General features: G+C 40.9%; 1 protein-coding gene across 2 annotated transcripts in view; it reads left to right on the top strand.

Moving 5' to 3' along the window:
• Nucleotides 1-27,984, top strand: part of DUSP8 (dual specificity phosphatase 8) — a 118,617-nt gene that overhangs the window by 47,779 nt on the left and 42,854 nt on the right. For both annotated transcript variants that reach the window (XM_042446423.1, XM_042446424.1), the window contains exon 3: nt 8,628-8,766. In XM_042446423.1, the coding sequence (XP_042302357.1) occupies nt 8,628-8,766 (139 nt within the window). The remainder of the gene's footprint in view (nt 1-8,627; nt 8,767-27,984) is intronic.

Below are 27,984 nucleotides of genomic sequence, written 5' to 3'. Positions count from 1 at the left end.
TGGATGGGGAATAGTTCAACAAAACATTTTTTAAAAAAGCATTCTAGCCACATATGTGAGGTGATATATCCTTATCCCAGATAGATAAGTTCCCTAATTTATACCTCCTTTTTTGCCAAATATTTTGGATATTCGTTGGTGCAGGGAGAGAGACATACAGTAAGTGGGAGGAGCTAGTGCTATATGAGTCCTACTTGACCAGAGCACTTGACAGTAAACATGTTTTCTCTTGAATGCAGCTTAGCAACTCTGGGCCTATGTGTGTAAGTGGAATTGCAGCCTGAGTTCTTTAGGAAAAGAAAGAGTTGTGTTTATGGAAATGGAAAATAATGAAGTTGTTTCTATTGTCCAGGCTGCTGTCCTTCCCATTTATGCCACTGCCAAGAGGAAACCTGCTCCAGTGTAACATGAAGGATACTTATAAAGGAAAGCCTTGCAAAATGAAAAGTTTGTTATTTCATGTGCCAAGGAAAACCAAGCTTTCTGAAGGAATGGGGTTTCCAGTGAAAGTCTGTTCCTCCATCCCAGATCTCTTAGTGAGAGGGTATACATATGATCAGCATGAGATAGTGACTTGTATCATTGTTGTGTTTTGTGCCTTCAAGTACTTTCTGTAATTTCTGTTTTATGTCAACGCTAAGGTGAAACTATCACTGGGTTTTCTTGGCAAGATTTGTTCAGAGGAGGATTTTCTTTGCTTTCCTCTGAGGCTGAGAGAGTGTGACTTGCCCAAGGTCACCCAGTGGGTTTTCATGGCCAAATGAGCACCTGAACCAGTGCTCAAACCACTACATCAGCATTGATAAAGCAGAATTAGCATTTTAGACCTAGAATGTTGCAGAACGATCCCTCCTTATGAGTATAGAGGAAGAGATATGGAGTAATAATGTGATATAGAGAATGTTGGAAGTGGGCTCCATATTCATTCCTGTACAGAAAGAAGAGTATGCAGTGGTATAGATCTGAAACACACTGCAGAAATCATCCAGTTTGAGACCGTTTTAACTGCCTTGGTTCAAGGCTAGGGAATTCCAAAAACTTTAGTTTTGTGAGACATTTAGCCTTCTTTGTCAGAGAGCTCTGGTGCAACAATAAATACAATTCCCTGATTCCCTAGTACTAACCCAGGACAGTTAAAGTGGTCTCAAACTGGATTATTTCTGCTGTGTGGATTGGGTCATAGTTTTTTGGTTGAGATGGAAAGAATATTGGCCGATATTTGTTTCTAGTTGGGGTTTTGTGTTGGTTTTGTTTTTTTGTCCAGTATTTGCACATCTTGAGTACTGATGGGATATTATTATTTGCAAAAATACATGCAGCCTTTTCCAGATAGCAATTTGTGCAAAACTGCTTCTTCTGCAGGGAAAAGAAACAGTAAAAAACAAAGAGAGATGAAAAGAGAACATTTAAAAGGAATACACAGTCTTTAAAAGAATATAATAGCATAAAGGATAGTGAGATAAGGGAAAAGAAAAAAGAAAGAAATTGAAAAAGAGGAAGAAATAAGAGGAGCTGAGTAAATGATGAAGGTTAGAAAAATATGGTAAGGGATAAGTGGAATAGAGAAGGGGGGATGAGGGGGGAAGATTTTTTGAATGTATACTCATGTACTATTGTCTTTTAAAATATTTCAATAAAAATTATTAAAAAAACAAATACCCATGTTGGTTTTTGGAAACTATTTTTTGCACAAAAACATTTGTGTGTGTGTGAAAAACAATTTTGTTGTGTATTTAACTTTCCAGAATCCCTCATGGGTTTTTGTGCAAAATTAGAAATAGGAACGTGAAAAGAAAAATAGGAGCTTCGCAAAAGAGGGAAGTAGAATGGGTGGATGGTAGGATTCTTTATAGCAATTGCTCACTGGAAATATGTCACACAGATTGTCTGGGAAAATACCACAAACAGTGACATCCATGACTCTTGAAAATCAGTTATGCCTGAAAGACACTTAACCTTAGTCTGTGAGTATGCATTCTCACCACGTTCTCTATCAACTTAATGATGAAGTTCGCTAATACACCATTCGATCCATTAATCTTAAGGACCAAACTGCAGTTATACATTTGCTGATGATACCATATTATTTAAAGGGGAGGAATAATAGAGAGCTCTAAAAGGATGAATGAATGTTAAAATAGTAAATGTGGTTCAATGTAACAGAAGAAAATAACATCACAAAGAGCATATAGCAGCTTTAAGACTTGAAGACATATTAAGGTCCAAGGTTTTATCAATTAGGGTGTCTCTCTTCAAATGATTGGAGTATGATATTCATGGACCAGGCATGCACAATTGGGTAGGGGTATAGAACAAAACACAATGCAGAAAGTACTGACAGTGAGAACAGTGACAGTAACACTGGCTGGTAATAAAACTGTTGGTGATATAACACAACAAAAGTCCTTGTTTCACATATATATATGGATAGCATGTATGTGACTGACCAAGAAAGAATTAATTGGTTGAGATTAACTGTCTGTTGAAAATGTTGACCAGATGTGGGGCTGCTGTGAAAAAGGCAAATTCTGTGTTGTAAGAAGAGATTCTTTTTTTAAAGCTGTCAATATGATGACATCAGTATCCAAATCTGTGGTGTCTAGTTCTGTTTACTACCTGAAAAGGGATATTGTAGAGCTGGCATTCTGGCTGCAGTGCATAACTGACATGGTCACGGGGCTACCCCCTGTGAGGAAAACTTACAGAATGTGGGTCTGTTTAGCTTGAGGGGGTGGGGGAGAGGTAATTAATGGAAATCTATAAAATTATGCAGGGTGTGAGAAAAATCAATAGGAATTCCCCCTCCCCAGTACTAGAACTTGAGATCCATCCACAGAAGCAAAATTATATAAGACTCAGTACAGAAAAAAAGGAAACGTTGTTTTGACACAGTGGATTTTTTAAAATTGTGATATTTGCTGCCATAAGAAGCAGTGATGGCCACCAACATGGATGTCTTTAAAGAGGGATTAAATAAAATAATGCAGGATAATTTGGCTGCTGGTACTGATAGCTGTGTATTATCTCTAGTTTCTGAGGGAATGTGTTTCTCAATGGCAGTTGCTGCAGAAAATAATCTGGAGGGAATGCTAGACTAGATACACACTTGGTGTGATCCAGCAGGGTTCTTCTGACTTGCATCCTTAAATTTAACACAGAAGACCCATAAAGTGTTATTTCCTTGTAACCCTCCCACTGTGCCACAGGCACCACAAATCCTCTTCTACCCTGAAACCACTACTAGGAACAGGGAAAGCATATAGAGCAACTAAAATGGTGAAGGGTCTGGAAGCCATGCCCTATGAGGAACTACTTAGGGAGCTGGGAATGTTTAGCCTGGAGAAGAGAAGGTTAAGAGGTGATATGATAGCCCTGTTTAAATATTTGAAAGGATGTCATATTGAGGAGGGAGCAAGCTTGTTTTCTGCTGCTCCAGAGACTAGGACCCGGAACAATGGATGCAAGCTCCACCTCAAAATTAGGAAGAACTTCCTGACAGTAAGGGCTGTTCGACAGTGGAACAAACTCTCTTGGAGTTTAGTGGAATCTCCCTCCTTGGAGGCTGGATGGCCATCTGTCAGGGATGCTTTGATTTGGATTTCCTGCATGGTAGAATGGGGTTGGACTGGATGGCCCTTGCGGTCTCTTCCAACTCTATTATTCTATGATTCTATGACATTGATGCCTGTGAAGTTTATCGCATGGGGGAAAAACGTTCCCCAATGCGTCCTAACGAGCACGAGCGTGGGCGCGCACGGAGCGTGATGAGAACCCAATGGGGCCCAGAGCGAGACTTTACCACACGGGGAACACCGCCACCGCCACCGAGCATTCCCATCGGGTTCCAATCGGGTTCCAGAGGGCACCATTTCTGGGAACGCTTTTGAAACTGTTCCCAGAAATGGCACCCTCTGGAACCCGATTGGAACATGATGGGAACGCTTGGCGGTGGCGGCGGCGTTCCCCGTGCAGTAAAGTTGCATTCTGGGCCCCATCAAGTTCTCATCACGCTCCGTGCGCGCCTGCGCCCGTGCTCATTAGGACACATTGGGGAACGTTTTTTTCCCCCATGCTATAAACCTCTGTGTTTTTTCTGCTCTGTCGCTAATGGCAGCTTCAGATTGAAGTGAAGTGTTGGGGAAAAGGTCTAGTCCTCTTTTGTTCATATTACAACTCAGTACAACTCCTGGGTTTAAGCAATTCTTTTTAAAAGAATGAATTACAGATAGGTTGTAGGCACAGTCTGGTTAGGACTGTAAAGGGAATAGCTACACCATAGAACTAATCTGGTTTAATACTAGGTGAGTGAAAAATGGTGCAAAAATAAAGTTGCTCTTACTTGGTTTTGTGCCATTCTTTTTGAATTACCCTGTATTCTCCCTGAATGTTGGTGTCCACAGCTCTCCTTGGTTTGACACGTTGAAAAGTGTATAGTCTGGAGAGTGGAAACCAACTTGATTTTACATACTTTACAAAGCTGACCCAACCCCATGCTTCAAGGCTATCTGGAATGTAATGGAAGTTGCTATTTATTCCTTTTCCTTCCCTAACAGCCTGGTTATGTCTTCTCTCTCTTTTTCTCTTTCTCTCTTTTGCTTTGCTTCACCACAGCTGCCTTTCTGTGACAGCAGAATGATAGATGTGTTTTGCGCTAGAGGGCAGGAGGCCGCTAGCTCAGAAGGCCGGCGTATGCCACCCATCAGCCTATTCAGTCGATGCATTGAGCCATGACACTGTTAGGATTTTATCAGCCTTTAATGCATTAACCTTTCATTAGGCAAGGCAGCCCCTGACTGTGTCTTGCACTCTCTGTGTGTGCAGCTCATGCCATTGCCTAGGTATGCCACAGAGCCCTGTCACTGGAAGAAGATCCCTTTTGTCCCTGTGAGGAGATCAGAGATACATGTGTGAAAATCGTTGTTGTTGTTGTTGTTGTTGTTACCCACCTTCTAATCAATACCAACTCATGACAACCCTATGGATGAGACATCTCCAAGATTCCCTATCCTCCACTGTTCTGCTTAAGTCCCATAAATTCATACCTATGACCTCCCTAATATAATCTAGCCATCTAGTGTATTCCTCTCTTTTTACATCCTTCTACCTTTCCTAGCATTATTGTCTTTTCAAATGAGTAGCGCCTTCTCATGATGTGACCAAAGTATGTCTGCCTCAAATTAATCATCTGGGTTGCCAGGGAGATTTCAGGCATGATCCATTCTAGAACCCATTTATTTGTCATCTTGGCTGTTCATGGTATCATCAGTACTCTTCTCCAGCACCACAAATAAATCGATTTTCTTCTTATCCACTTATCCAATGCATCTGTCCATGATGATGGGTAATACAGTAGCTTTGACAATTCTGACTTTAGTGCTCACCTGGTGGTGGTGAACCCCAAGCTATTGTTTATGCAGGTGTGCAGTGTACCTGAATGAGATATGTTTATATTCATTCATCACAGTGGGGAGATCTCTAGCCTTCTCTGTTCCCTGATGTAGCTTTCATGCATGTATGTGTTCACATACAACACATTTTGTACCATACAAAGATCCTGTGAAGGCAACCAATTACAGTCCACATGGCCAAGAACAGCTTATTCTCCTACTGAGAAGGAGAGTGGATGTATCTTAGCACCCAGAATGTGTGTGGCTTCTGCCCTTGTTCTGAAATGTTGGTTAGTTGTGCTTATGAAGGCCAGGACCTGCCATCTGGAGGATGCAATGGATGTTTTGCATTCCACACACCCAGTTCTTTTGAAGGTGTCCTGCATACATTAATTGTTTTCATCTTGGTCTACTATTGTTTTAAATAAAACCCTTTGTCTTCTGAAGACTCAACAAAAATAGTCCCTCTGATATGGTGTGTGTGTGGTAGTGTGTTTATGTGCTGCTTGGAAGAGTGACCACAAAGATTTGAAGTGAGAGAGTGTTGTCCTGGTTGTCCTGTTTTAATTTCTGTGGGAAGAGATGTCACAAGGGCTTTTAGGCAGTGTCAGAACCCCCCCCCCACCCCCCCATTCTGCTTCTTCTGTATTTACATGAAAATTTATACATATTCTTTGCAAGAAGAATTGTGAGCATCATGTGGATCAAAAATTATCCTGCTGTCTCACAATGGTACCATGCAGGTTCTTCCTTTTCATGCTTCATTTTGGAGCAAGTGTGGATTGTTTGTGCTTACTCTACTACCACCCCTTATTTGTAACATCTAATGTAACTATAAATTCTGTGACCATAGCAACAATTTCCAAGGAACAGCCAATTGTTGTTGTTGTTGTTATTGTTGTTATACTTTATTTATATAGTGCTATAGATTTACACAGCACTGTACATACAATCAATTAAATAGACAAAAGAAACCTGCCTATGGTGTACATTCTACAAAATGAGAACAATATACATATAAAATAAGACATACTAATAGATGATAGGAATCAATAAAATAAGCAGGCAACAAATTAAAAACATCAAGTATAAAATATCAAGCGTCAAATAACAATCACACGATGCCTGGGAATGCTTCCCGGAACAGTATAGTCTTCAACTAAGTTTTGAAACTGGTTAAAGAAGTGATGAACTGTGTTCGTGGGGAAAGGAGGTTCCAGGAGTGATGGGGCAGAAAGTGAAAAGGGATGAATCCGGGACGGGGCAGTGGAAATTCTAGGCTGAGACAGCAGACCTTGACTACTAGAACGGAGGGCACCAGTGGGAAGGTGAAGAGAAAGAAACTCAGATAACGCCGATGGTGCATCAACTGAGAGACAGCTGTAAGACAAGATGAAACTTGCTGTTTAAGCCCCGGGGAAAGGTCGGGGTGGAAAGATACAGCTGAGTGTCATCGGCGTACAGATGATAGGAAAAAACAAAAGAACTGATGAGTTTTCCTAGGGACAATGTGTAAAGAGAAAACAGTAGGGGACCCAAAACAGAGCCCTGGGGAACTCCAACAGATAACGGAGCAGAGGGCAAAGTCTGACCACCCGAGACCACTGCAAAAGATCAAAATAAAACAAAACAAAAAAGAATCCTGAGACACGTTACAAACTCATGTATGAAAAAAAAATTGTAAACTTTAAAGTGCCACAAGATTGTGTCATGTTCCTTAGTATCTAACTTGTCCCATGACTACTACTGGCTCCAATATTTCTAGTTGGCCGAAAATCTGCTCTTTAAAATCATTTTACCATCTTCTCCCTGATGACTTTTATACCCGAAACATCCTTTGGAATATCTACATGATGCAAGACTTCCAACCTTTCTCAGAACTATTGCTTTTATGAAACATTTTGCTTAACCCTTTGGTACTCCTCTCTTTTTGAAACTAAGTCTGAATACAGTCTTTGTTGTTGCTAACTGCCCTTGAGTTGATCTATGGATGAGACATCTCCAAGATCCTCTGTCCTCCATTGTTCTGCTTAATTCCTGCAAACGCATACCCATGACCTCCTTAACAGAGTCCATCTATCTAGCATTTTGTAATTTGGTGAAGGAGCTCTCTGGTATAAAATTCTAATACGGTGCACCCGCTCCATACGCAGGTGCAATATATGTGGCTTCCAGCTTATGCGGGTGACAATAAAAGGAATGGCATGTGCGCCCGTGGCACATGTGTCACCGCGCCACCCCATGCATGTGCCCCTTATTTCCTCTTATGCGGGGGGATCCGGAATGGGTCCCCCATGTAAAGGGAGGGCCCATTGTACAGTGGGACTTTTTTATCCGCTGGGGTTTGTTCCAGGACCCCCCATGGATAACAAAATCCGTGTATGGTCAAGTCCCATTAACTATAATGGCAGAGCAAAATGGTGTCCCTTATATAAAATGGAAAATCAAGGTTTGCTATTTGGAATTTATACTTTTTAAGAATAAGTATGCTTGAATCCATGTATAAAAAATCAGTGTATAAGGAGGGCCGACTGTATATTCTTCCTTAAACTGGAAATCCAATGATTTCATAGGGTTTTACCATGACAGTTAAAGTGGAATCATAATGCTATAATTTTATAGTATGAAAGGACCTTTAGTTCAAAACAGTTCAAAAGAGCTAAGTACCAAGGAGTTAAGCTAAAGATTATCAGTGTTTCCCCAGTCCCTCTCCTTCTATGGTTATTAACCTCAGTCAAGTTATTTTGGCACATGTTTGGAAAGGGGGATCTTAAAAGAACCTTTTCCTGTCACTGACACTTAAAAAAAACCCAAAACCAATACCAATAAAATTTGTTGTGCTTTCATGATAACTTTGACAGGTTGACTGAGGTAGCAGCTTTGCACTGTTCAGTGGTAGGGCCAAATCTCTGATGGGAAGTAAAATACCAGTATGGTATTATCTTACATAAATAAGAATAGTATGTTTTGTTGCACTAGCATAAACAGTTTTCTTGTGTCTATTAGTCCCTCCCCTGCTTTTTCCCCCACCCATATCTTTTTAAATTAAAAAAATAGTATTTTTAAATAAAGAGGTGAAATCACACGAAGGAATAGTGAAACCATTTTATCCATGGGTGAGAACAGTGAAGAGATTTGCTCCAGCATTTCATATATAAATTTGACAGTTTTGTACCACTCACTTTTATGGGTTAACCTCTGTATCCTGATTAAGGCTGTCTTGTGGCACTTCTCTGACAGGTGGAGGCAGAAAAGCACCAAGATGTGGTAGTCTATGACCAGAGCACTCGGGATGCAAATGGACTGGCCTTAGACAGTTTTCTCTCCATTCTTCTTGGCAAGCTGGACAGCTGTTTCCACAACGTCTCCATCCTTACAGGTAAGAAATGGCAAGAGTAAAGTGAAAAGCTGGTATGGGAAATAATTTCTGAGAACTTTGACCACATATGCATAGCAATGAGTGTAAAAGTGTGGCTAAACACCACTGATTAGTTTGTCCTGCCACTTGGTATACTTCAACTAGACAAGTCTGCCTCTGTCATTTTCTTCATGGGCAGTAAGGAATTACATGGTGGTTTTTCCACTTTGAATGAGCACTACTGGACTGAGGAATACTGTTGAATCCACTCCTTTCAATAGTGACAATAGCCACAGTGAATGTAGTTTCTCTTTGTATTATTTATGGTGGACTGGCCCTGGAACCACACCTGGTTTCCCTGCCATAGATGGGCCATTCTGTGGAAAACTGTCACTTCATAGCTTGTGATACTTTTGAATTTAATTGCATAATTATGAGACAGGGAGGTTCACTGTCACCAAGATTCATGATAAAGCGAGAGAAAGATCTTTTGGGGGAGAGATAGACATTATCATGGTATCTGGAAATCTCAAGATCTCAGGGGCCTTGTAGTTCACATCATGAGTATGGTTTTTTTAATGTTGTAAGCTGAAATTTCTACTCCAAAATTTTTGAAAGAACAAAAAACTATGGGAAAGGTACAATTACACAATTTACTCTGCTATTATAGAGATTAGGAATCTTAAACTTACTTTTTGAGTATGTATTTAAAGAGTAAATATAATTGCACTGTTCGGCGTATTTATGAAATGTTGAAGCATAGCTGCTTAATTTTATCCAACCAATTGCTACAAATGAACTCCATGTTTAGTGCTGTGGTTGTGGACTGCTACACCCTGATATACTTATAATGGGTTTTGCTACCACATCATGTAGCAAGGACTGCTAGTTTAGTTAGCTTTGAAGCAAGTGTTATATGTATGTGAAATTAAAATCTCATTACTGGACAAAGCCATGGAGGATGTTTCATCAGTGGGTTTTGGTTACAACACCTATGCATACTGGCAAAAGCAGTAGAAGAGAGGTCTGATGCATGTAAAGGGTGGTTAAATGAATTGATTTGAAAGGGTTTCACTCAGCCACCTACCACACAGTTGTTCACAAGGCTGTTCTGTGCACTTGACTATGAATATGTGTAGGTGTGTGTGTGTGTGTGTAGCAGAATTGCTGCATAGATGGTAGAAGGGATCTTAAAGTCATCTACTACAAACTCTGTTTTGCCCAGTAGAGGGGAGTGTTGAATCAGCACAACAAAATCAGCACAGCTCAGACTGTGCATTAGTGCATTTATTATGCTATCACTGGCTTGGTTTTTTTTGTGTGTGCCTTTGCTTTTCATCTGTGTCAGAGCTCATAACACAGTGTCCATGTGTGGCTCTTGTTTAGTGTCCCTTGCAAAAAAAGGCCACTAACAGATTTATGCTTGTAGCACTGGATGTTCACAGTGCAAACCTAAAATCTCATTAAATTTAGTAGGATTTAGGAGATTATCACTTAGCATTTTCCTACCGGGCTGGACACGGAATGTAACCTGAACAAATGTTATCGCACAGCCCTGTTCTCATTCAGTACTCATCCCACACCCAGTCTGGCCTTCTCCCATTCCTGGTCAAAAATGGGAAAATTCCACTCATAGCTGACATGATCACTTTCAGGCTGTTCCAGGTGATGTGTGTGCAATAATCCTACTGGTCTCAATCCGTCCTTGTGTTCTGATTAGTTGGGACTAGCTCTTCCCTGTCCATCTTAGAACATCCCCAAACTCTACTCTTCTTCCAGTGGTGACATGAGAAGGGTGGCACAAGTAATTTTATCTTTTCCCCACTGTTTTAATTTTTTTTAAAAAATTCTAGCCATTATCATGCTATATTAATGGAGGGGGGGAACAATGCATGCTCACAAAACATTCTGTTGGCATTCCTTCAAATGCCAACATCCCCCATCTCCCAAGTTTGCAATACTAGAAACCTCACAGCAACAGCATGCATATGCAAAAAGGGATGCATTATGAATGACCTGAGCACCATTACCACTAGAACAGCAAAGGGTGTGCGATAGTATTCATTGTAATCACATTAACATCCCGCTTTTATGAGTCAAATGTGGTAACACCCCATGTCGTTAGTTTACTTAGTGTTTCTGGGACACAATAGGAACGTTATAGATGCTAGTACGATAATCTCCTGACTTCCTGGTACCTGTTTTGAGGTTTACAGCTGTAGAGAAGGAGAATAATAAGTAGGACTACAGATAGAAAGTAGACTACAGGTCTACAGCCGCCATCCCAGTGGTTCAGTCATCCCATAGCCGCCATCCCAGTGGTTCAGTCATGCTTACTCTTTTCAGTGTTTACTGAATATATGAATGAGAAGAGCCTTTTTCCAGAACTCTTAAAAATAATCAATGGCCTCATTCGGAAGGGTGATGGTAAGGGTCCCTGAGCGATTCTTATCCCCAACCACAGCCCATGCAGCAAGTGAAGTAAGCACTGCATTCTAATTATAGCCTTTCCAAAGAGTACATGCAGCTACAGTGCTAGCAGGCTCCAAGAAAGAGGCCTGAATGAATAAATGAATGAATGAATGAATGAATACAAGTGGACAAAGGAGAGAAAAGGCAGGGAAAGGTTAAAATTCTCATTTATTCTGTAGGTGAAGAAATCAGATCTTCCACCTATCTTGTTTTTTGTATTTCAGAGAGACTAGTCATCCTAGCCATTGTTTGAAGCAACATTCACAGGCAATGCAGCCACACTCTTTAACACATACCTTATGTGGCAACTCAGTCTCTTTAAAACATAACCAATTTACTGGGACAAACTGATGGTTCATCTAGCCTGCTCTCCTCCAATTTAAGAAATAAATGCTACAGTAAAAATATAAAATGGTATTCGGTTTCTACTGTTAGTTATCCATCCTTGTCAGTCTGAGTTTAAGAGTGTCCAGATTCTCAGGGTGCATCATCTGACTATCTTACAGAAAAACTGTTGCTATATTAAGCATCTATTAATTTGGTTATTCCAGTTGGACAACAATCACCATCTTTCAATCCAGTACCAACCTATGTAGTTATAATTGTTGTGCATTGCTACTTAACAGAGGATGGTTCGTTGCATTATGTAGTAGAAATCTGACTGCAAAGTCCACTTGACCCTGGCAGGATCAGACTAAAACTAGGGTCACTTAGTATGCAGAGGAGGGGGGGGATCCAATCTTTTAATTTTTGTAGAAATACTGGCCTCTGGGTGACCACAGAAAGGCTGCTTTACCCATAGTATTTTTTACCATTAGTCCCTCCCCTCCAGTGTGATACCATTCAGGTCCGTCGTTCCCATTTGCTGAATGAACACGCTTGCTAATAGATTCTTTTTAAAAGAGCCACTTTATGACCCGTCTTTAAAAAAGCTATTTTTCTGCATTTGCCTTGCTTTGCAGCATTTCAAACTGATCACAGTTCTGAAACCGTTTCAAGTGTGAATGAGGCACGTACAATCTGATCAGCAAATTTCTTTAAATCATAGTGGGAACAGGCCCTAAGTCTAACAAAGGAGGACTGCACTCATGCACATATGCACACACATACTTTTCAAGGCAGTGCTTTCACCTTGAGATTCCACCCTGAGGAGATGGGAAAACAAAGGCCAGACCTCTGATATCTGAGACTCCAAAGTGCGTGTGCAGGTATGGTGTGTGGATATGATTGAAGAAACAAGCTACAGGGAGCTATGGAAAAAAGGTGTTAACTTCCCCTCACCCAATTTTCATATTCTGGAAATCAGGCCTCTGCTTCCATTTGGTATGGGCTGTACCATTTCAGATTGCAGGCGAGTCTTAGTGGTGGGATGTTCCACTATACCCATTCCAAACCCTCCCCATAGACAACTACAGGGATGAAATACATGTTTAAGAAGAAGCATTGAGCCCTCCTGCGATCAGAAGGTAAAGGTTTTTCCCCTTAATGAGAGCTTTGTTAGTCTTTCTTAGTCTTCTGTGTTCAAATGTCTATGGGGCACAGTCATTAAGGAAAGTCTTTATCTTTTTCTGTCTTAGAAGGAATCGTTGACATCTCATTAGCAGTCGAAGAGGCCGGATGTGTAGCTTTACCGTTGGAATTATTATTACATTAGAATTAATAGAACACCATCAAGGTTCACTAAGTACACAGTAAGGTTGATAGCTTAATTGCTAACAGATACCTTTACCCATACTCTGCACTAAGGAGTATTCTGGTAAAAATGAATGATAATTTTAACAAAAGCCTCGGAAATGATGAAGAAATGGGTACTAGAAATACGATTTTATCTCTTTTTTTTTAAACTATATAAAACAGTTCTCTTCAGGAATAATTATAACACACTTGGTGTGGCTTATCTACTCACAAGTATTTAAAATCAAGGCAGAAAGTTCAAATTTGGCAGCAGTCAGGTCAGGAGTGCTATACTGTGAATACACAAATACAAAGGCAGGGATGAGCAACTGTCAGGTCTGGTAGACCACATTGGTCCCCATGGGACCCTGGAAAGCCATTTTCCCATTTTGCTCTGAATTAGGGGCTCACAGTTATAAAGCTGAATGGGAGTTTCTCTGTGTTTGGTGATCTTTTCATACCTTCATTTGTTTCTTCAAGATCTTTAAAAGCCTCATCCAGACTTTTAAAATCTCAGGTAGTGCAAAAAGGACCCTGAATGCAGGGAAAACCATTGGGATATACTTTGGGTCCTTTTTTGGCAGTAGTTTTTAATCCAGTTTTTTGTGAGGGCTGGCAGGTGAAGGGATTACCAAAAAGAGGCTGCCTTTGGCCTAGAAGTTGCACTTTCATCATCCTTACTTTAAAGCCTTTAGACACAGAGAGTGATGTTTGTTTAATATCCTACCTTTCTCCCAGAGTGGGCTCCAAGGCATGATCTCATTATTGCAATATTGTAATAATAGAACCAGAAACAGTCACTGAGCCTGTCTGACACTACTGTGTCTGAATAAGCAGAATCTGAGTAGGTGGAGTCTCCCCCAGAAATTCTAACTACAGTATTGTAGAATCATAGAGTTGGAAAAGACCACAAGGGCCATCCAATCCAACCCCCTGTCATGCAGGAAAGCACAGCCAAACTGTTAGAATTATAGTTTTGGTTAATTGTGGTTAAATCGGTTTAGCAGCAGCAGCACCAAAAGCAACAATCGTGTACTCCACAGGTATTTGGTAGAAACAACTAGATATACATCAGTGTTCTGGCATAGAAGTCACCTCCCTTCTCAAGGAAAGAAACAGAGATCTACAAAACAAGCATTGATGCTAATACTCCAACTAAAGCACCACTGATAGATGGTCAATTGGCCCTACAGCCTCTGTTTAAAAAACCTCAAAGAAGGAGACTCCATCAAACTCCAAGGCAGTGTGTTCCACTGTTGAGCAGCTCTTACTGTCAGGAAGTTCCTCCTGATGCTTTGGTGAAATCTCTTTTCCTGTAGCTTGAATCTTGCTCTGAAGCTGCAGAAAACAAACTTGCTCCATCTTCAAGGTGACATCCCTTCAAATATTTAAACATGGCTATCATGTCACCTCTTAACCTCCTCTTCCCCAGGTAAACATACCCAGCTCCCTAAGCTGGTCCTTATAGGGCATGTTTTCCAGACCTTTCACATTTTGGTTGCCCTCCTCTTGATATGTTCCAGCTTGTCTTCTTTTTTAATTGTGGTGCTAAGAACTGGGCACAGTATTCCAGGTGAGGAGACCAGAGCAGAATAGCTGCAATGTAGCTGCAATATGGACAGAATATTTCTTATGCCAGACTGAACAAAATGAAGCCGTGGACAAAATGCACCCCTCCTCAAGGGCTGGTTTATGGGCCCCAAGGATTTTGAACACTATTTTTAAAAAAATCCCCCCAAGAGCAGGGGGGCATCTATGCCATATTTATGCACGCCTCAGGACAATTTAGGACTTTAAAATGTTTTTTTTTTTAAGTGATCAGAAGATTTTAGAAAGTACCATGATAATCAGGGACATGCATGTTCCTTTGAATTATTTACCTATTTCTTGGAAATTAACAAATGGCCAACATGACTGCTAAAAGGTTGATACTTCATTACTGTGAAGCTAATTTTTCTTTGCCTCTGATCGACTGGGGAGAAGATCTAACAATACTTGCAACATTGAAAGAATGATGTATAGATGAAATTTGCAATTTGACTTTTTAATTTTTTGTAAATATCTGTGCATATGATCAGAACAAATAGAGAAGGAGTGTGGGAAAATTATACAATATATATAGCAACTAGACTGTTGTCTTCAAGGTGTTTGAACGATTCAGCTGTTGCTTCCCAAGAAGATTGGTTTATAAAATTTAATGAACTTGCTAAAATTGATAAATTGACTAATTTTGTAAGAGATGGAACTGTTGAGTCTTTTAAAGAAGAATGGGGATTAATGATTGACTATTGGATTCAAAAAAGGGAGAATCGTTTAGGATTTGCAGAATAGTAGCATTCATCTTTAGGTAACTGTATTATTTATTAATAAACAACAGTATCATTAGAATTTAGATAATTTTTATTTACTTTAGAGAGGAAATAGTGGAAGTAGAGATAGTTGATAAGTATAACCACAAACTAGCAAGCTGGAAATCATTTGTATACCCAGGTCTTTATTAACTAGTTATTGGGGGCAGGTGAGATGTGTGTGTGTGTGTGTGTTTATGTTTGTAACATTGTGTGTGTGTTTATATCATGGAATTTTTTGTGCTTGAATAAAAATAGTATTTTAAAAGTATAATATCATCTTAGAATGAATACAACTGCTATTATAGAGCTCTGTTTACAATGTGGACACATTTGTACAATCAGAAATCTTTGTAACTATTACAGTTATTTTAGATGTTATTTTTGTTTATTTTTGTTTATCTGGATAGTTTGAATGTATAACAATCTTAATAGGAATGGAATTATGTCGGATATGGTATCACTGGAACAAGCATACAGTGTATGCCACATGCATGTAAATCTTTCAGGCTGTCTGTACTACAGAATATTATTCTACCCCTTTGTACATAGACTTGATCTCTGGAGAATGATTCTACCATGAACTTGTCGAACACTCTTGCTAAGTTGACTAACTCTTTTGTCCTACACATGGACAAAGGAAAATGCAAATATCAGTCTCTTATCTCACATTCTGAAACTGGATGGAAACTGTCGCTTAGCAACAGCCCTTCACACAGTAGGGTTCTGATGCGGTATTGACAAAAGATCCTTAGTTTTGTTACTTCATAAAGTAATAAAATAACTTCTAGTCCAGGAAGATCACATCTCTATCATTATAGTTTTAAAGCCTTCCGTCTGTGCCTTGTGTTTCTTTCAGTTTGTAGATGAAGGATACAAGCAGAGGGAGAGAGGGAAAAGCTGTGGGTGTATTTACTGTGCTCTGAACCATTTCCACATGACAAAAAATCCACACAAAAGGAGAAGCAATGTAGGCAAGCAGGACTTGTATTTGGTGAAGCATGTGCCACCACTGCAAGATCACAGTGCTATAACTTAAGTGCAAGCAGCCCCGGATTTTCCATGAACCTGTTGAATAGGTAGGAATAATCCAAGCACACCCAGAACATTTGTGATTAAGGCAGACTCATGGAAACCCCTTCTGTTTTTCCTAAAGGGAAGGAGAGAGAAGGAAGTCTTTAATAAAATTCATTATATGTTGAGCAAAATGGTAAATAACATGTAATGTTTGATTGTCTGTTTAGCTGTTTCCAAACAGTACGTGTACTTCAACCTTTCTCTGTCCTCTCTGTCCATTCTGACTCCTTTTTTTCTTTCTTTCATTCACCTTTTCTCTATCTTTTCATTCACCTGGTCTATTCTGTCTTTCAGCCTGTTTTCTTAGCTTCCTTCTTCTATTGATTTGTTATATTTTTTGGCCTGGCCAGATCTTTTCTATAGGTTTCTTCTTGTGTTAAAAGAAGAGCAGCCAGAGAACCTTTAAATACCTGCATGGATCGACAGGCAATCAGCTTAGCCATTAATTGCCGACTTTAGCTAATTGGCTTGTATGCGTGTGTATGTTGACTTATGACAGCCTCACTAATTTCATGGGACTTAGGGTTACTATAAATCGGAAATGATTAGAAAGCACACAACAACAACAACAACTGTGAAGGCCAAGGGTTAGTAGAAGGTCTGTCAGTAGACTGCTGACCAGTATCTGGAGAACTATACCCCAGACACATCACAGAAACATGTTGAAGATACACTGGCCGGTTATATACTGGCAGTTGAGACGTCCGGAGGACGTCCCATTTTTAAAAAGGGGCGTCTCTTCTAGACGCCCCTGAGTCTAGTACGGACTGTGTCCGTACAATATGGCGCCGGCCCTTCTACATGGCCGGCGCCATATTGACGTATCGGACGCTGAGCGTCCGAACGTCGCATGGCCCTAATGACGTCACGAATGCGCCCTTGGTGCTTCGCGACGTCATCAGTGCACCGCGGAAAGAAGCTCCGAAATGGAGCTTCTTTTTTGCTCCGCGCGGCATCCGCGCGGTTTGGCTGCTGCAGCTCCCGCACAGAGCAAATGGCGCTGGTTTGTATCCCGCCAATGAGTTCCCCAAGGAAGAGTGTGATATGAATACAACAATCTGAAAAGTCAACAAACCTTAATGTGTTTTGAAGTGTGCTCCACCAATAAAATAATGTGATAGTTTAGAAAAGACAACCAACAAACAAACCTTAATGTGTTTTGAAGTGTGCTCTACCAATAATATCCATTTTGTTTCCAGCAAAATTTGTGCCAGTAAGAAAAATGGATGATCAGCCTATCCTTGTCTTTATTTTGCATTCATTTAGCACAGTCTATTCTATTTCTCAAATAACATGCGCACACAGGCCATTCCATTCAGGGAGGAGAGAGAGCCTGTTCCCAGAAGTTGCTGGTAATTTCCTTCCTGAGGTTTTGGCAAACATTCTGATGTGTGTTTTTGCTGTGGCGTCATGAGCTGCATGCCCTGGAGCCCGCCAATTTACTAATGTCAAATGCAGACCACTAATATGCTGGGTGGAGGAGAGGAACTGAAATGTAGAACACTGGGTCACGGCTGCTGAGTTTTATATGGAAATCATGACTCAAAACTAGAAAGCTGCTGAAGACTTAAAAGAGGCAGGAAGATTAAAATTCTAATGCACTCACACTTTCATCTAGCTGGGTATTGCCTATTAATTTAGACTAACTATTTCACTGCTTGGGTGGTCTGAAGGCCACTCTGCTGTTATTTTCATGCAGAGAAGCATGCGCTCGCACACAGTCATTCCTCCTAACCAAGGGATTTTGAGATTTTTTTGGTCCAAAACAGTTCCTTTCCAAGCTATACATGCATGTTTTAAGAGATAAAATGACATTGTACATCTACGACTATTAGAAAAGATTGATAGTCTCCATACCTATTTCACTTTCTAGACAGCTGTATGTAAGTTCACCTTGGCAAATGCTTTATGTTTCCCAAGGTTCTATTTTCTCTCGTTTCGTTTAACACGTGTGCAGAATATTTCTTCTGATGAGAAGTGTCTCTAAGGAAAAAGTTGTACATCAAAACCAAACTCTCTCTGTGTCTGTACACACACATACATAATTTGGTTTTGATGTAGTACTACTAATTGAACAAACAGATCCATTATCCATCACAACTGAAGATCTTCAGTTATTAATACAAGCAAATCAGAAGTGAACTCTCCTATTCAAGCTACGTAACAGCCATTGCATTTAAATACTGTAACTGGTTTCCTTGAAAGTTGCTTTGGGTTCAGTGGCAGGAGAAAAGGACAGAATATAAATAAAATAAATAAATATAAATAAAATTAAATAATCAGTGCCCCTTTTTGTATGCATGTCCTCTGCTTTCAATGTGTTAAGGGAATATGATTGTTTGGCATGTTACCAAATTTACAGCGCTTTATAAATAAAGGTTAATAATAATAATAATAATAATAATAAATATTACCCACCGTGGGGCAGAAGGCAGCTGACAGGGCCCTCTCTTTCCCCCCTCACACAACATGGTACATTCTGGGAAGGATTGTAATTTTCAGTACACTAATAACCCACATCATGTTTTCCTCAAACTGATGATTTACCCATGTTCTAAAACCTATTCCAAAAACATCATTATAGTCGAGAGCCGTGGAAAACATGTGGGGAAGAAATTCTTTCATGCTCTAAACAGGGCTTATTCGCTGGCTAGGGTCACTCTGGAGGTATACACTGAGAAGAGTTGACTTCAGAAATTGTGATACAAAGTCTACACCTGTTCTTTAAAAAAATATATCAGTAATTTTCTCTCTGAATAAATTGTCTCATTTTTTCATACTGGCCTACATTTCCTTACATTAGCTGTTGTAGGTTTACAGAAGTTACTGGCCTGCCAAAAAACAAAAAATACCTGCATTTTGCTAACCTGCTTAAGGATAGAACTGTTGACAAAAGAGAGATGAAGAGCTCTGCCTCTCCTCCCAACAGTTCACTGCCTTTCTGTGCTAGGTGTGGATGAGGAGACTTCAGTTATCTGTTATCCCATTCAAGTTCCTGTTTCATATTCTTCCTCTGGAGTGGTACTGTCTTATTTGGGTAGTGTGATATTCCTTCTCCCCTGTGGCTATCAGGTGGGTGGTTGTATGCAAAACTGGTAAAACGTTATAGAAATCACTTCAAAATGTGATATCAAAATTAAATGGTTTGGGCTGCTGCTTCTTTTTATTTATAAGGGTGGAAATGAACAGGGTGTTTGGCAAGGGAATGTATGCACAGAGACAGCACAGAGAGAAAGAAGTTTCCAGAGACATGGGAGTTTATCAAACGGGACAGGAGGCTCTCAATTTCAAAAGAGAAGATAGCATGGTCAATTCAAAAATTCACGCAATTATGTGATTACTTATCACACCTTAAATTTGCTATAATGGCCTCCCCGAACGCGATGCAGATTCTGTACAAAGTAAGGCATCACATCGGTGGGTTCTTAATTGTGTATTGGCACCCTTGCGCATGCTCAGTGAGACTCTGGATGACTGGAGCATAGCATATTTAGGCGAGTGAGAGAGAGGAACCAAGGAACCCCACAATTTACAAAAGAGGTGGGGGGGGCGGGAAGAATGGTTGAAAGAACATGCTCTATTCATATTAAAATGAGCATATCTTCACTCTCATCACATTAAAACGTGAATATAACGGTTATCCAATAGCTCCGGGTCCATGCTTCTTAATTAACAGGCATCAGACCCTCTCAGCAATGCTGAAGGATAAGCAGAAACAAAATTGAAGTGGAATTGCAGTGTGGCTTCATGGGAAACACCCCCCTTCCAGATTGGGGGGGAGGGAACCAGGACCAAAGGAGACATGTACATCACACCAAACAGTGCACTGAGTGCGAAGTTGCCTAGGAACAGGGTTTGTGACTTCGCTAGTTCACCGAATTTACTTAACTGTGGATTGATCCATTATTGCGTTCAGAGTGGGTTCACACTGTCAGCGATCGCGTGTGGTAACCTTTCATGCAATAATGTGAATACGCATGATTCCGTTGAGGATAACATTATACTTCCAATTTCAGTCATGTGATATCGTCCATGGAGTAGAATCTTTCAACCAACAATAGAAATGCTCTTTTTTGGAGATTTCAATTGTTTTTAGACTCCCCGCCTCCCAAGAACTCCTTAGGTTTCTGCATGCTGTCCTTGATTATGCACAAAAGGGAGATTATGATGCTGTCCCATAATATCCCAAAGGCACCAGATCCCATCTGATCTTGGAAGTGAAGTAGGGTCAGCCCTAATTAGTATTTGGATGAGATACTGCCAACAAATAGCAAGTTCTGTAAGCTGTATTTCTGAGTAAGGAACTGGCAAAACCACCTCATGCTGTTCCTTGCCTAAGAATATCCCTATGAAATTCATGGGATCCCCTTATGTTGACAAGCAACTTGAAGGTACACACACACACACACACACACACACACCTCCGTCCAGTTCACAGAAACAAGCAGAGCCAGCTATGTTGGCCCTGAAGCAAAATCCATGTTAGCGTATGAATGCTTACTGAAAACTTCTTCCTGTGTACACCCACTAATGCACAGGAGCCTTCATAATCTAACAGTCTTAACTACTTAATAGTACTTTTATGATTACTTCAGCTGTAGCCACAATGCTTACCATGCCTATTTATTCATTGTGTAAGCAGTTGATGTATTACCTTCATTAAAAAAAAGTTGAAAAGACGAAGTTGTAGTTCAAGTGTTACTAATGAATGTGCCTGGTGTGTATTTTAAAACAGACCATAGCAGGAGTTGTGTGCTTTATTCATATTTGATGAACACTGTCTGTTTTTTTGTACATGAATTGGGTGTCCATAGGTCATAAGAAAGAGTGCATGTGGGAAGTGGCCCTCACCTCTCAGAACTGTTAGATTATTTTTTTTTCTTGGCATGCATCTATGTAGATTCAAAGCAAGGAAAAAGAAAGGTTGGGTAAAATGGGACTTGAAAGAGTATCCTAGGAAAGGACAGGCAGTTGAGATACCAAAATCTCAAAATAATTTAGCTATTGGTTAAATAGAAGGTATGTACTGCAAATTCAGCTGTCCTTGTCAGTTGTAGACCAACAGAGTAGTTACTATTAAGCAAAAGTATCATTTATAAACCTTGATCTTTTGTGGCAAGGTTACAAAGCGCTCCCACTGGGTTGAGAAACCCCATTTGGAATTTCCCTGCAGCTGACAGCTAGTAAAATCTCTTGGCTTTTGAAACCATTGAGTCTGCTGTACTGAGAATTCCCCTGTTGTAGAAAGAATTGGATTACTGCTGCCTGCAGCTATTCAGTGGGCTAGGACTCCTAGGCTTGATCTGTTACCCTTCTTTCCTAGCTCTGATGTTCTGGATGCATGCAAATGCAGCTCCCCCTCTCAGTATGGGACTGCTTTGCTATCCCTACAAATGCTTTTATCAAGCTATATGCCTCTTCATGTAGCAGCTTGATGCTGATGTTTCCTGCGGGGAATTCAATGGCTCAGAACCTCCTAGGGACACCAAAAGATTGATAAAGTGCTAGAAGGGAAAGCCCCTATATGGACCTGAAGTCTTCTTTTTTTGCAGCAGGCAGTGAGAATTGGTGGAGAAGCTGGGCAATGGTTATGATGCACGTTTCAAAGAAGAAAAGAAACCAGAAATTAAATTTACCCTACTCTTGGTTTTTCTTGTTTTCCCAGGCAGTGGTTGTTAAACACTGTTTTGCAAATACAGTATGTGTAAACAGCCCTGCTTGTTCCCTTTCATTTGCAGGAGGAGAAGGCTTGTTGATTTAGATGGATTTCCTGACATCACATTGAAAAAAGTGAAGTGAGCCAACATTTTTTCTGCATTACGTACTCCCCCCATCCCAGCATTGCTGCTCCTTTTTGAAGCCTGACTGTTCTTTAACCTCTGATTTCAGACCAACATGTGCTGCCCCTCCCTCAACACCTCTGTGCTTCTATTATAATTGGCTTATCAAGCATGTTGCCCAAAGCCCTCTTAAGTTTGTACTGTCAGCAGTGATGGTGTCAGGCTGATATAGGCAAGGAAGTCTTTGTGAGACTCTTTTCTCTTTTATATTTGGCTTCAGAAGCAGTGAAACATTAGCATGTCAGACAGGTTCTGGCACAGTAGCTGCTTTTTGCAAGGACCTTTTCCTCCACTCTGGAGATGATCAGGTATCCACTGGCTACTACTGATAGGAAAAGAAAAACAGATTTACTTTGGGATGGGTAGAGCCTGCCAAGAAGAAGATTGTGCTTCAGTACCATGGCAAAATTTTTGAGGTTTGGGATGGTTTGTGGGATCAGTTTTTTGAAACCTTACAGCACAATCCTATATGTGCTTAATTTAGATGTAAGTCCCGCAGAATTGCATCCTGAGTCAGGTTGTTCATTTGAAACAGTTGCAAGCAAGGTTTTCCTTGGTTTCCATACACAAAAATGGGGGACAGCTGAGAGTTTGTTGGCTCTGATGGGAGACCACTGCACTCGCTTGGACATGCAAAAAGAATCATTAGCATTATGAGGTCACAGTAGCTCAGAAGAAATGGTATAGATCATGAGGTAAATAGGAAGGCTGAAAACACCCATTGTCTGCATTGGAAGTTTTGTCTCACTGCATCTGTGTGTTTGCAATCATCCACAGTAAGCTCATTGTACCGAGATTATTATTACTAACTGTACTAGCACCTGACCCCATTACTCATGAAACTAACATGGTAGATACTCTTGTAGAAACTGCACTTTCCTCACAGTAGGTTAGCTATGTCAGATGGTTGCAGCAATACTTCTCTGTGTCTTTGAAATGGGCTTTGGAGGGGCAGGCTAGATGTTTCTGGAGTTCATTACAGCTGTTGCTGTCCTCCCAAATGGAAACTGTTGGCTCTTCAACTGCAATATGCTTTATACATTCATAGATGCTGCAAGCAACTATGGAATTGCCACATTTCCCCTTCACAGAGCACACACTGAGGACATAATGGGAGAATGCAGGCATAAGTTGATGGCAATGGTGTGTGTGTATGCGTGCACTCAGGGTGATTGGTGATACATGCATCTTAGCAGTAAAGCCCTTTACATTAAAAGTTGTGCAGAAGTAGACTTCCTTAACTGTAAATGCAGCCTTGTTTTGTGCATTTGAAAAAAAAAGATAATTAGGTTTGAAAAGAACTTTACAGCCAGCTCAGTACAAGGGTTAAAGAGATCCCCATATTTTGTGTCCAAAGGAACTATATCTAGAGCATGAGGGCTTTGAGTGTGTCCCTCCTTTCTTTCTTTCTTAGTCACCAACCTGTGCTAAGGCCTCTCATTTCCTTTCTGAAGTCAGGAATTTTTCATCTGGCTCTGAAATACATGTGAGTTCATCTTCCTCCTCACTCTTGAGCTTGTACCAATTCTGTGAAGAATGTTTAGATTTTTCCAGTCCTCTTCTTTCTAAATTTGGACTGTCCATGTACGCACTCATGATTTGGAAAGAATGTGGCACATTAATAATTGATGCAAAATCTTTCCCCACCCCCAGCTCTTCAGCAAGCACATTGCCTCTGACAGATCTGGCCATACTCCCAGATCACTTGCAACCCTGCAGTGCTGCAGAGAGGCTTGGTCTTTCATGAGCATATTGTGCGAGGCCGTTTTCCCTCCACTCCCATTTCCCTAAATTCAGCAAGCCCATTTATTTTCTTTGCCTCCTGTGGGATGGGTATACAGGAAGGGCTGCTGTCTGCAGCTGTGGAGAAATACTCTCACATTCATGTGACAGGTCAGGAGCCAATATATGTGTTAGGCCATTTAACTTTGCCATTTGCTTATATTGAGTTGTTTAATAGTGCCTGGTAAATGACCAGCAACAGGAGCCCAGTTTTTATAAGCAGAGTATGTGTAAAGGAAATGGTTGAACCACTACCATCAGGATGAATATTTATTTTAACTTCCCAAACAGGCCTTTAGCTGTTCTTCTTTAGAGTCTATTAAGAGAGCTAAGTAGCCATGAGGATTAGAGTAATAATTGAATAATAGGTTAGAAAGCACTAGAAAGCAGGGGGGGAAGGGTACCACTGGAAGAGACCCACAGTTCCAAGATAACCTTTAAAATAAATATATACTCATAATTGATCATATGCTCAGACATGTGAATTCCAGAACAGTGTTCCCAACCATCTAGACAGTTGAAATCAGGTGGTTAGTTTTGCTGAAAAGATGATGTAGTGGTAAGTTTTGAATTGCAGGCATTCATCATGATGGTTGCCAGGTCCGAGTCCCTAAGGAGGGTCCAAGAATACAACACATTGTAGTGATCCATCTCTTCTTTCTAGTATTGTATATATACAACAAACACACACCATGTCCCCAACAGCAAAGATCTCCAGCTCAGGTTTTTCCCAGGAATTTCTTTTTTCACTACCAGCAGGAGGCACTTGATCTGAAAGCCCCCCCCAAAATCATTCTAGTCATTTTCATCTCTACCAGGTAATAAATAATAAAGATTTATTTATAGCCCGCCCAATCACGAAGAATCCGGGTGGGTTACAACAATAAAATACATCAATTACAATGGAGTTAAAAATCAAACCCTAGACCTACCGGCCCCCCATACCCAGTACTAAAACAGAATTAAACAATAATAGTATAAAAAACATTAACAGCAATAAAAAAAAGGCAGAAACATAGGCGAGAAAGAATAGACAAAAGAGAGGACAATATCTATATCTGGGGAGGGTAACTAAGTTGGAAAGGCCTTTTGTAAGGTTAATGCACTGTAATTGCTCATTCAAAGTCAAGCCACTCTAAAATGCTTACAAGTAAGATATCTCAGAACAGCAGGGACGTAGCTAGGATTTTGGGAAGGGGGGGGGGTCCAGACTAAGTGCCACCATTAAATGGGGCTTGGGCGTGGTGGCATGGCAGCACGCACCATTCATTGTATCTAATGGAAGGGGGGCCAGACACCCCAGAAACCCCCCCCCCCTTGGCTACGTCCCTGAGAACAGTATGTTGTTACTGGAAAAATCTATCCATTGCAGCAGAGCACATAGAGAATGGGAGGCCAAGTGGAGTGACAGATGTTGGTGTCATTCTCACTAACTGAGAAATCCTGGGATTTTGACCTTGTTAGTGCTGACTTCTCTATGCCATGGGTTGGAAATATCCTGAGAAATATCTTTCTGAAACAATTCAGAATGCTTTCATGCTATGTCAACATGGTTATTAGTGGTTTTCCCAAAAATAAAAAATGATGCTGTGTTGTGTTGTTGTATGCTTTCCAGTCATTTCCAACTTACGATGGCCCTAAGACAAACCTATTACAAGGTTTTCTGGGGCTGTATGTGTCACCTGACCAAGGTCATCTGGTGGGTTTCCATGGCTGAGCAGGGAATCAAACCCTGATCTCCAGGGTTGTAGTCCAACTCTCAAACCACTACACCATGCTGACTCTCTAATATTTTACTATATAATCTCATATTGTTTCAAACCAGCATTCAACAGCTATAGTGGGGCAGGGAGAGATAAGGACAGTGTGCTGTTGTTTTTTATGTAACTTCCACCTTTAAGTTAAATCTATGAAATCTGTCCACACAAATTGCTAAACTATTGCAATTCTGGGAGAATTCTTATGGTGGCTTGAGGTTCTGGTCTCCCTTGCTGTGCGATGCTTAACTGGTTGGCATGACTGCCTGTTGATCTTATCTGCAGCTCTGATGCTTGAGGCCATGATATGTAGCCTTTCTTAGAAGTGGATTGGTTCTTGGATCTGTATTTTTCAAAGCAAAACGCTGATTACATGAATGAGGAGGCAGCAGTCAAGTATCACATCAGTGCTGGAGGACATTGTATTGCTGAAAATGTTTCCAACTATGGAGGGTAAAGACATGCAAAAACAGAAATGTTTTGAAACTTGGCATCCTAAAATGATTCCATCTTGATTTACTAGGCTAGCAGTCATTGCTCTGTACTGATATTAATTCTAGTTGAAGTTTGGTTGCACTTGAAATAGTTTCTTTAGATACGGTTTATTAAGCAATTTGGAAGGAATTTGGTATTTCTGATACAACACAGCTTCCACATTGCAATCCAGTTAAATAAGCTCAAAGAATGTGTGCTAAGTTATTTTTAAAGGTGTACAAATTCTTGGGGGCCACTGTTAATGGCCGATTATCTAGACCCATTTCAAACCGGCTTTAGGACAGGCTTTGGGGTTGAGACTGCCATGGTTGCCTTGACCGACGATCTGCGTCTGAGCATTGACAGGGGGAGTGTGACCCTGTTGGTGCTCTTAGACCTCTCAGCGGCTTTCGATACTATAGATCACGGCATCCTCTTAGACCGCCTGAGGGGGTTAGGTATCGGGGGCACTGCCTTGCAGTGGTTCCGGTCCTTCCTCTCGGGCAGGTCTCAGAGGGTGCTACTTGGGGACTGTAGCTCCAGTAAGAGGTACCTCACTTGTGGGGTTCCTCAGGGGGCTATTTTGTTCCCGATGTTATTTAACATCTATATGAAGCCGCTGGGTGAGATAATACGGAGTCATGGTGCTGGGTGTTATCAGTACGCTGATGACACCCAAATCTATTTCTCCGTATCTCGTTCGTCAGCCTCGAATTCTGATGGCATCTCTTCTCTCAATGAATGTCTTCAGGCGGTAATGGGCTGGATGAGGAAAAACAGATTGAAACTGAATCCAGACAAGACGGAGGTGCTCATGGTAGCGGCCCCGAAACCAAGAATTGGGTTGCAACCTCCAGTCCTGGATGGGGTCACACTCTCCTCCAGCGACTGTGTTCGCAGTCTGGGGGTGCTCCTTGACTCGTCGCTCCTGATGACAAATCAGGTAAATGCGAGGGTCAGGAGTGCCTGTTATCAGCTTCGGCTGATACGCCAGCTGCGCCCTTTTCTGGAAGTAAGGGATCTCGAGACGGTTGTGCACGCGCTGGTAACCTCACGCCTTGACTTCTGTAATGCACTCTACATGGGGCTACCCCTGTGCTTGACTCGGAAATTACAGCTGGTTCAAAACATGGCAGCCAGGCTTGTCTCAGGAACATCTAGGAGGGACCACATTACTCCGGTTTTGAGGTCCCTCCACTGGCTGCCTATCAGCTTCCGGGCCCAGTACAAGGTGTTGGTTATCACCTTTAAAGCCCTAAATGGCTTGGGTCCAAGCTATCTCAGGGACCGCCTCCTCCCGTAGAATCCTCCCCGCGCTCTCCGGTCCTCTGGGAGGAACTTACTGCAGCCTCTAAAATCTAGGCTTGCGGCGACCTCCCAGAGGGCGTTCTCTGCTGTCGCCCCCAAACTCTGGAAAGACCTGCCAGATGAGATCCGTCAGATAACATCATTAGACAGCTTTAAAAAAGCAGTCAAGACGGATCTCTTCCGGCAGGCCTTTCCAGACTAACCATCCCGGCCCAGGTTCCCTGATTCCCTCATTCCTCCCGTGGCCCCATCTCAGTGATGGTCGAGGATCAACAGAGGGATATCAGGGTTTTAATTGCTGTTTTTATGCTTGATATTGTGTTTTTAATATGTTATACTTTTTAATATTGTCTTAAGGGGGGAGGGATAAAGTGTTTTTAATTGTTATATTTTATATTTTACTGTTGTCAACCGCCCGGATTGGTTTGCCAGAGGGCGGTATATAAATATTATTATTATTATTATTATTATTATTATTATTATTATTATTATTATTATTATTATTAT

This window comes from Sceloporus undulatus, chromosome 1 (assembly GCF_019175285.1).
Source record: "Sceloporus undulatus isolate JIND9_A2432 ecotype Alabama chromosome 1, SceUnd_v1.1, whole genome shotgun sequence".
NCBI classification, from domain to species: Eukaryota; Metazoa; Chordata; class Lepidosauria; order Squamata; family Phrynosomatidae; genus Sceloporus; species Sceloporus undulatus.
The sequence above is the reverse complement of the archived record's forward strand: the minus strand, read 5'-3'. Positions and strand labels throughout refer to the sequence as shown.